Genomic DNA, 10,490 nt, shown 5'->3' with positions numbered 1-10,490 from the left:
TGTATACTGTTCAAATGGCAATAAAAACAACTTGACTTTCTTATCACTTTCAATTATCAAATTATTATGAGCTGCAAACATGTCTGCAAAACTGAAAAATAAATAAATGATTATTGATTATAAATAAAGCATGCTGTATCAAAGTCTATTATTATTATTATTATTATTATTATTATTATTATTATTATTATTATTGTTGTGTGTGTGTGTGTGTGTGTGTGTGTGTGTGTGTGTGTGTGTGTGTGTGTGTGTGTGTGTTCTTTCGTCCCTTTTAACGCCGCTCTCTTCCTCCGGCTGCTTGGAAGTCACTGCGCATGCGCAACACAGCGCTCTCACCGCACCGGGCAGCAGAAGTTGCATCTCTTCAGTCTTCATAGAAAAATTGAGAAATTTAAATAAAACTAAATAACTAAATTTTAAAATTATAAGTAAATAAAATCGTATTTTTTTATATTTTAAAGCATGGCGACTTTCCGGAGGAGGAGAAAATGGAACTGGGTTCAGATTTCGGTTTTGTTCATGATGGTGGCTTCGGTTTGGGCTCAAAGGTAAGACACCTTACTGCACACACACACACACACACACACACACACACACACACACACACACACACAAGTTAGTAACAGTTTTGTGTTATTCTTTATTGTAAGCGTTAATTGGAGGTTGTGTTTTTGCGTTCTGGTGAAGTGTGAATGATCCGAGCAACATGACTCTGGTGAAGGAAACTGTGGACCGACTGCTGAAGGGATACGACATCAGACTCAGACCCGATTTCGGAGGTAAAAAATCTCTCCTACACTCTCACACTCTCAGTTTAAAGCGCGAGAACGCGTGCAGGTGTCCATAAGCGGTTATGAAGCGTGACAAAGCGCGCGCACGTGCGGACAGCTCAGGAGAGCATACAGTAGGAGCGGAGCGCGCGCGCACCTGGAGAGACTCTCCAGATAACTGAACACACACCTGGACTCTCAGATACACCACTCCGATCGATTATCGCTGATCATCCGGTATCGCGGTTTCCGTTTCCTGCTCCACCTCCTCCTGCGCTCAGGAGATGGAGTGTGATGGACACAGAGCGCGCGCTCTCGTGGATGTTGACTCCAAGTTAAATATGCGATCCACTTAACATGCACATTGATCACATCTTGATCGTCTTCTTCTTCTTGATCATCTTCTTCTTCCTCTTCCAGGTCCTCCAGTGAGAGTGGGGATGAACATCGATATTGCCAGCATAGACATGGTCTCAGAAGTGAACATGGTAAGCAACCTGCCGTGGTTAAATCGCTCACCTCGATGTGGGACGAAACCGAAAGTTCCTTTACACGTGTGAAGAAGTGTGTGGATGCGGTGTACTGATGGATTGAGATGAAGTTTAAAGTGAACATTGTGATGATTGTAGAGAGATAATGAGAAGACTGAGCTCCACTACACGAACACCTGCAGCGCCGACTTAAACATCTCAACCTTTATTGTGTCGGATTACTGCAAAACAATTAGAACATTCAAAAGTATGTTTAAGTTCTACATGGAACCTTTATCGAGGTGAGGAACCTTTGATCTTTGAATTCAGAGAGGAAACACATGTATCTTCATCTCTATCTTCTATCAGCCTCAGTGAAGGAGGTAAAGCCTTTATATTATCAAAACCGTTGAAGGAGTTGTGGCTTGAATAATGTTTTTTGTGAGGAGGAATGGCTTACAAATTTGTCCGTAGAAGTAAAAGAGGCGTGGCCTACGCATCAGTGTTAACGAAGGAGGCGTGGCCTATTAATCTATCAGTCTTAATGATAGCCTACGTATCCATGACAGTGACGGAGGAGGTGCTGATGTGTCGATCATTGTCGACGAAGGGGGCATGGCCAATGTATCAATCATTGTCAGTGAAGGGGGTGTGGCTTTTGAATACATATCTATTTTATTAGTCTCAGTGTGTGGCCTATGTACCTGCCAGGCTCAGTGAAGGGGTGTGGCCTAAATACCTGTCAGTCTCAGTGAAGGAGGCATGGCCTGCATACCTGTCAGTCTCAGTGAAGGAGGCGTGGCCTACATACCTGTCAGTCTCAGTGAAGGGGTGTGGCCTACATATCTGCCAGTCTCAGTGAAGGAGGCGTGGCCTACATACCTGCCAGTCTCAGTGAAGGAGGCATGGCCTACATACCTGCCAGTCTCAGTGAAGGAGGCATGGCCTACATACCTGCCAGTCTCAGTAAAGGGGGCGTGGCCGGCGTGAATTAACAGAAGTAACAGCTCAGATTTTTCAACTGAAACACCTTTAATCTGTTTAAAGTTTAAAACGTGGGTCAAATTTTACACCAACATTTTTAAAGTTTTCAAGGTTAAATGATCTGGATGAAGACACACCTAATACGCTCAGGTCAAGTGTATTCAGTGTTCTATAAACACCACTAACATTACACTAACTCTCAGAGGAGAAATTAGCATGAATAGAATCATCATCATTAAAGTCAGGGAGATGGTTTCATATCTACAGTGTGGAATAAAGTCCTCGTGTTTCAGCTGCATGTTTATTGAAGTTGTTGTTGGTAATTCTACACAGTGGGTGTTAATTCAGCTGATCCCTGTGTCCTGATTCTCCTGTTACACCTCCGTCCCCTCCCCAGGTGTGTACCTGATCCCCGTGTCCTGATTCTCCTGTTACACCTCCGTCCCCTCCCCAGGTGTGTACCTGATCCCCGTGTCCTGATTCTCCTGTTACACCTTCGTCCCCTCCCCAGGTGTGTACCTGATCCCTGTGTCCTGATTCTCCTGTTACACCTCCGTCCCCTCCCCAGGTGTATACCTGATCCCTGTGTCCTGATTCTCCTGTTACAGCTCCGTCCCCTCCCCTGGTGTGTACCTGATCCCCGTGTCCTGATTCTCCTGTTACACCTCCGTCCCCTCCCCAGGTGTGTACCTGATCTCCGTGTCCTGAATGTCCTGTTACACCTCCATCCCCTCCCCAGGTGTGTACCTGATCCCCGTGTCCTGATTCTCCTGTTACACCTCCGTCCCCTCCCCAGGTGTGTACCTGATCCCCGTGTCCTGATTGTCCTGTTACACCTCCGTCCCCTCCCCAGGTGTGCACCTGATCCCTGTGTCCTGATTCTCCTGTTACACCTCCATCCCCTCCCCAGGTGTGTACCTGATCCCTGTGTCCTGATTGTCCTGTTACACCTCCGTCCCCTCCCCAGGTGTGTACCTGATCCCTGTGTCCTGATTTTCCTGTTACACCTCCGTCCCCTTTCCCAGGTGTGTACCTGATCCCTGTGTCCTGATTGTCCTGTTACACCTCGGTCCCCTCCCCAGGTGTGTACCTGATCCCTGTGTCCTGATTGTCCTGTTACACCTCCGTCCCCTCCCCAGGTGTGTACCTGATCCCTGTGTTCTGATTGTCCTGTTACACCTCCGTCCCCTCCCCAGGTGTGTACCTGATCCCTGTGTCCTGATTATCCTGTTACACCTCCGTCCTCTCCCCAGGTGTGTACCTGATCCCTGTGTCCTGATTCTCCTGTTACACCTCCGTCCCCTCCCCAGGTGTGTACCTGATCCCTGTGTCCTGATTATCCTGTTACACCTCCGTCCCCTCCCCAGGTGTGTACCTGATCCCTGTGTCCTGATTATCCTGTTACACCTCCGTCCTCTCCTCAGGTGTGTACCTGATCCCTGTGTCCTGATTGTCCTGTTACACCTCCGTCCCGTCCTCAGGCATGTACCTGATCCCTGCGTCAGGGTGTTGAAGTGCTCAGGAATTTATAGAGCTCTGCTCGGGTCAGGCCTGAGCGTGATTCAGAACTTCAGTGCTGAAATCTGTCGAGATAATGAGACGAGGCCGATGAGTGAAGCCAGCTGCTGTCCGAGTGTTTATTAGGATTGGATGATGGAAAGAGACGAGCATGCTGCCAGAGGGTTTGGGTTTTTCTGTATGCAAGAGCACCCCCTAGTGATGTTGATGGTGTGTGTGTGTGTGTGTGTGTGTGTGTGTGTGTGTGTGTGTGTGTGTGTGTGTGTGTGTGTGTGTGTGTGTGTGTGTGTGTGTGGTATATTAGAACTGTGTGTTGACAGATTCTTGTTCTAATTTTAACTGTAACTTCTTAAAAAAAGAGTAGATTTTTTTTGTTGTATTAAAAATGCAAATTTGTATGCATTCATATTTACTTAAATTATCCTAATTTGCATAAATGTAAATTTTCAATAAATATCTGTATGAATAAAAAAAACTGGTAAAAACTGTTCTTGAATGGCTGACAGGATGATTGAGGGTTTTTAGGTTCCTTAAAATGTTCTTCATGAAACTTTTCTGTATTCAGGTATTCAGAGCAGAACATCACCACTAGCTATTTCACCTATTCAACTATTCAGTCTCAGACATAATGAAGGAGGTGTGGCTTGTGTACCTGTCAGTCATAAAGAAGGAGGTGTGGCTTGTGTACCTGTCAGTCATAATGAAGGGGGTGTGGCTTGTGTGCCTGTCAATCATAATGAAGGTGTGGCTTGTGTACCGGTCTTTTGTCAGACCACATAAACATCTGATGATCAGAAATAGCAAAATCTTGTGTGTGTGTGTGTGTGTGTGTGTGTGTGTGTGTGTGTGTGTGTGTGTGTGTGTGTGTGTGTGTGTGTGTGTGTGTGTGTGTGTGTGAGAGAGAGAGAAAGAGTTTAAATGATGTCATTACAAGGCCACGGCCTCACTGCTCATCTGGATTTAACATTTATTTTGCGTCACAAAGCACACACACACACACACACACACACACACACACACACACACACACACACACATACACACACACACACACACCTAACCCTGATACTGTGAGTGAGGAAGTAAAGCTGTCAAGGTGCTGAATACAAATGACTAATAAACAGACATATTCCAAAAGTATAAAAAATATAAAGTTAAATCAATCAGCAAAAAAAATTAATGCAAATAAAGTTCACCAAAAATGCAGAATTAAAATAAATAGATAAATAAATAATAATCATGTAATAATTGTTATTAATCGTGTGGTTGTTGTTTAATTTATAAAAAAAAAAAATTATTTATAATTAATTAAATATATCATTCATATTATTATAAAAAATAAACATTATACTCTATGTGAATTATATGTAGAAATTATAATATGTAATTTATGAATTCAGTAATTAACATTTCTATTGTCATAATTTCATTACCATTTCTCATAATTATACTGTTTACGTATTTTAAAAAAGTTCTTTGGACAGAATGAATATTTTTTTGCATTTATCTTGTAGAAAAATACGAATAAATATTATTTCAATATATTAAATAGATATATAATGGAATATTTAATAATCTGTGAATTCTGGTGAAAATCCAGGCATGATGAGGGAAGGTTCTGAAAGCGTTATGGAGGAGATTGTGATTTCTGTTCAGTGTTTATTAAAGCGGTGAAAGTGGATGATTTGAACGGAGCGCTGTACTGTACAGTCAGACGTTTACAGCAGGTATGATGTGATTACTGCATGCTGGAGAAAAGGTTAAACATGATTACAGGCAGTGGAGTTGAGAAGCTAAAGCTTTCTGACATGCTGTTTTCTGGGAAGGTCATGTTCTTCTCACAGCTTCAGGCTGGTGGATGGAGATGATTCATGATGGAGATGTTCAAAATACAAATAAAATGGTAAGAAAGAATCTAAAGGGCAAAAGTGTTCCTGCAGAGCTGCTTTATTATTATTATTATTACTATTATTATTATTACTATTATTATTATTACTATTATTATTATTATTATTATTATTATTATTATTATTTACAAAATAGGTAGATTTTGTTATGTTGATCAAATCAGAACTTATCATTAATGTAAAATCAGATTCCAATTGCTAAAATAAAATTAGACTTCAGCATCCTGAAACAATCAGATCCAATCAAGATGGTACAGTTAGAAATGGTTGTTGTTCAGTCAGACCCAGTTGGTGAAATCAGACCTGAACATAATGGTACAGTAAGATCAGATAATGATGCAATCAGGTCTAATCTTAATGTAAATCAGATCTTATCATAGTGAAATAATCAGATGTAAATTTGATAGTACAATAAGACCTGATAATTGTAATCAGACTTTATTGGATGGCACAGACATATCTAGTCATGGTGGTGCACCACAGTCAGATCCTTTCATGATGCTTTTGTCTGATTTAATCAGAATGCTACAGTTGTACCTTCACTAAGATGGACCACTGAAATGGGCATAATGGTGCAGTCAGACCAGGTTGGTGCAACAACCTTCCCAGATGGTTAAATCTGATCTAGTTGAGATAATACAATTCAGATCTAATCATGATGGTACACGGTCATGTTTGTTCAATAAGGTCCAATTCAGTTCAATTAGACCCGATCTTAATGAAATGATCAGATCTGATACAGGATCAGGTTGTGAATATTGAATATTTGTATCCTCACAGTATTTGGAAATCTTGAGCTCATGTGAGCTGCTGCTGCTGTTGCTGCTCCTGAACAGTGGTGGTTTTTTTGTTGTTGTTTGCTTTCTGAAGAAAAAAAAAAAAAAAAGTGCACAACCCCTGAGGAAACTGGACTGCATTTTCACCAAACAGAAAAAGTGCAGCTGTCGATGAAGGTGAAGATAAAGGTGAGAGTGTGATCTTTATTGATCCAAACAGGCTCACAGAATACAAAAACTCATAGAGAAATCGTATTTATTGATGTTCTGAGGATGAAGAAGTCATGACAAAAAAAAGCTTCTCAGAAACCAAAAAGAGAGAAGGAGAACAGGAGAAATGGCAATCATCATGGTGGAGGCAACAATACGGCAACAATAACCATTCGATTAGTTATATATTTAGCTCAGATATAGAGTTTCTTCCAGAGTCCCAAACCATGGAGTCCTGGTCAAGTCAGGAGTTTCAGGCAGTAAAGGATATGAAACTCTGTAGCAAATCTCAGGTTTGGAGCATCTGAGTCAGACTGTTGCCTTGAATCATAAATCTGAATCGAGGTTCCAGAGTACAGAGTAGAGATCAACTTATCTCCAGAGTCCCAGTCTGTGCAGAACATCAAACTCTACTCCAGTCTTAAAACATAGAGACCCCAACAAGTCCAAAGACATGACTGAGTCAATTCTTGAGTCAATCAGAGTAGGTGCAATCCAGCTGTAGGTACCAATATGATCTAGAATGCAAGGCCATAAAATCTTGAGTCACAAACTGAGAGGTCAAATCCAGAGACACGACCAAAGAGGTTAAGTCAAATATTGAGTCAAAGTCGTATCTCAAATGCATAAAATTAGACTCAATTTCAAAAACTCAAGAATCATATTTGAGTTAGAGTCATAGAGATCAAAATAACAGTCTAGAGTCTAAAGTATAAGTCTAGAGTTCTATCCAGAGCAAATCTTGCATCATATCCAGAGTCAAAACCACTAAACTATAGAGACCAAATTGAGATCCAAACATCCAACCAAAGAGACAATGTAGAGAATCTGGAGTAACAAACAACAGGAATCCAGACCTCCAAACTTTGGAGTCTGCTCTATATCCAGAGTCTCAAACTATCAACTCAAAATAAATCTGAGTGTAGAAACTCCAATCTGTAGAGAACAAGGTGAGTCCTAAACCATAGAGAAGGTTCCCACTCTGACTTCAGTGTGACTGCTGAGATTAAACTGATCAGTCTTCAGTCGTCACTGAGGGACAGGTAGAAGGAGCTGCTACTGATGGAACACATGCATGTGTATACTGTATATAAAGAGAAAAAGCAGGTCAAAAGATCAGTGTGAAAGTGTGGAGTCTATTAGCACGTTCTGGTTCACCCGGAACCAGAGCTGAATGATGTGCTCGGTAAAACTCATTCTCTCTCGTGTGTGATCGACCCAGCCGCTGCTTCAATATGCTCGAAACACAACTGAGAAACCTCCATATGGCTTTAATTAGATATGAATAAGGCAGTTTGCATGACGGCTCAGTGAGCAGCTGCTGTCAGAAAGAGTGTGGAAGGCAAGATGAGGCACAGCTGATTGGATCTGTCGCTCTTCTTCTTTCACTTCTGCCTAACGTGGAAATATATTATTCAATTATATCGAATCTGTGTCTTATTCGAGTCAGAAGAACTTCATATATTACCATTTTATTTCAGCTAAAAATCTTATCACTAATTATTTAGATCAAAGTAAAGATATGAATCTTAATAACCCTCATAGTGAAGTTGGACTTGCAAACCTGAGAGAACGAGTTTAGTTAGTTAGTAGATGAATAGATAAACGGATGGATGGATTGATGGATGGATGGATGGATGGATTGATGGATGGATGGATGGATGGATGGATGGATGGATGGATGGATGGATGGATGGATGGATGGATGGATAGATAGATAGATAGATAGATAGATAGATAGATAGATAGATAGATAGATAGATAGATAGATAGATAGATAGATAGATAGATAGATAGATAGATAGAGTTTTATTTGATATATAGTATGTGTAGTAAATTAAACTAAAGGCTATGGTATTAACGAAGGCTAATGAGTAAGTACACTAAATATATTTAAATATACTCTGAATCTGGAACGTTTTCACAGCACTGCAATTTTCTTGTGTTACAGTTTTATTCCAAAATAAATTCAGTTTATTTTTTACCTCAAAATTCTACACGTGTAAGCAGCGTGTATAAAATCTTTGCAAAAAAAATAATAATAATAATGAAATAATCACATGTACATAAATATTCACAGTCTTTGCTCAATACTTTGTTGAAGCCCAATTACTCAAGTCTTTTGGAGTTTGATGCTTCAAGCTTGGCACCAGTTTCTGGGCAGTTTCTCACGTTCTTCTATGCAGAACCTCTCAAGCTCCATCAGGTTGGATGGGGAGCGTCGGTGCACAGACATTTTCAGATTTCTCAGAATAACGTTGTGAAAGAGGTTTGTTGGAAATCTTATATCTATTTTTAATTAATTTGAAAAGATTTCAAACAAACTTCTTTCAAAATGAATAAAATAATGAATTGAATCCATTTTGGAATAAAACTTCAACAAAACAAAATGTGGGAAAAGTGAAGTGTTGTGAAAACTGTCTCGATGCTCACTATACTGTATATATGTGAGATATTATAGCAGGATGTGTGTAATATGATTATATGCACTAAATCTGGAGTCTTTCCTGAGTCATGATCGCTGTAGTGTGAATTAGCTGCAAAATATTTCTTTATTTTTGAGTTACATTAAAAAAAATCATAATCCTGTGAAGTAAAAGTCACTTTGCTGATCAGAAGCTTTGAGTTGCAGGTCGTATGCTTTAAATCGAATAAGGTTTAAAGTCATGTTACGAGGCATTACCTTTCAAACCTTTTCTGAGAATCGCAGAAGGTGTGTGAGACGCTTCGAAAAGACTTCAGGACACGATCCAGAAGAACACTGGGAGCTGTATTACTGTACACGGGGACTATTTTGAAGGTGAACGTGTGGAAACAGAGCGAATCTCCAAACTTTTTCATACCACCTCGTAAAGGTGAAGAAAATTGAACCTTGAAAGATCTGATAACTAAATCGGAATAGATTTGGGAATTATAATCTTTAAAGTCAGGCGGTGAAACACTTTATTATACTGTTAAACATTCGTCAACTTCACTATTCTTCACTACAGACATTTAATCACTTCAGTTTCATTCATTTATTACTTTTGCTGAATCGGTACATTTTAATCTGGACGCTGTGATTCATTTTCTGATCATCAGCTTCTTCTTAATCCTCATTATTGTAGGTTTTAAATCTGGAATGAAAACAGAGCCACATCACTGGATGTAATACTGAAAACTGGAAGGAGAAGCAAAGGATTAATGACTGTGAGCATGTGGCTGTTACCTCTTCAAAACACTGCGACAGCGTATGTGTGTGTGTGTGTGTGTGTGTGTGTGTGTGTGTGTATCTGGATCTTCTTAAAAAGCTGTACATGATTCATCATCATGAGTCAGAGCAGTGGGTTTAAATCCATCACTGATTATGTGAGGACGATGCTGCAGTTGTATTTTTATTCTACATTATTATTATTCTATAATCCAAGCGAACGCTACACAACCTCCCGAACTGAACAGGGTTTTTTCCTCTGACGAGATTGAAAAGGCTGAATTTGGAGACGAGGGCAGTGTAATGCTCGAATAAACAAATCAGATTATCATAAACCTCGTGAAGTTTACCGTCATAACAGAGGCGGAAAAACACGATTCTTTTATTCCTGGCTGAAGGCTGAACGATATAAAATAAAACAGATCACGATATTTATGATACACGATATTTATTAGAATTTACACTGCCAAACAAATCACATGGTGTAACATCTGTTTGCACAACTTTAGCTTTGATTCCATTCAGATCTGCGTTCTTCTTTTGAAGATCTTTTACTGATGAAGTCTTCCAGCACATTTTAAAGTCTTTAGAGTATCTGATCTGAACAGTACTTAAGAATTTGACTGGTACTGCACGAGTCCTCAAAACCAAAACAGTGGATTTGT

The 10,490-nt window shown here is 40.1% G+C and overlaps 1 protein-coding gene across 4 annotated transcripts in view; it reads left to right on the top strand.

Annotated features, from left to right (window-relative positions):
* The first annotated feature begins 258 nt into the window (after positions 1–258).
* Positions 259–10,490, top strand: part of gabrb2b (gamma-aminobutyric acid type A receptor subunit beta2b) — a 32,924-nt gene continuing 22,692 nt past the window's right edge. For 2 of the 4 annotated variants that reach the window (XM_083565526.1, XM_083565524.1), the window contains exons 1-3: positions 301–548; positions 688–779; positions 1,191–1,258. In XM_083565526.1, coding sequence (XP_083421652.1) covers positions 463–548; positions 688–779; positions 1,191–1,258 — 246 coding nt within the window. In that variant the 5' untranslated portion in view covers positions 301–462. Of the gene's footprint in view, positions 549–687; positions 780–1,190; positions 1,259–10,490 lie in introns of all 4 variants that reach the window. The other 2 variants (XM_083565525.1, XM_083565523.1) reach the window with 2 other exon arrangements.

The sequence above is a fragment of the Silurus aristotelis genome (genome assembly GCF_946808225.1).
Source record: "Silurus aristotelis genome assembly, chromosome: 16".
NCBI lineage: Eukaryota > Metazoa > Chordata > Actinopteri > Siluriformes > Siluridae > Silurus > Silurus aristotelis.
Note: the sequence above shows the minus strand (reverse complement) of the source record. Positions and strands in the feature narration are given on the sequence as shown.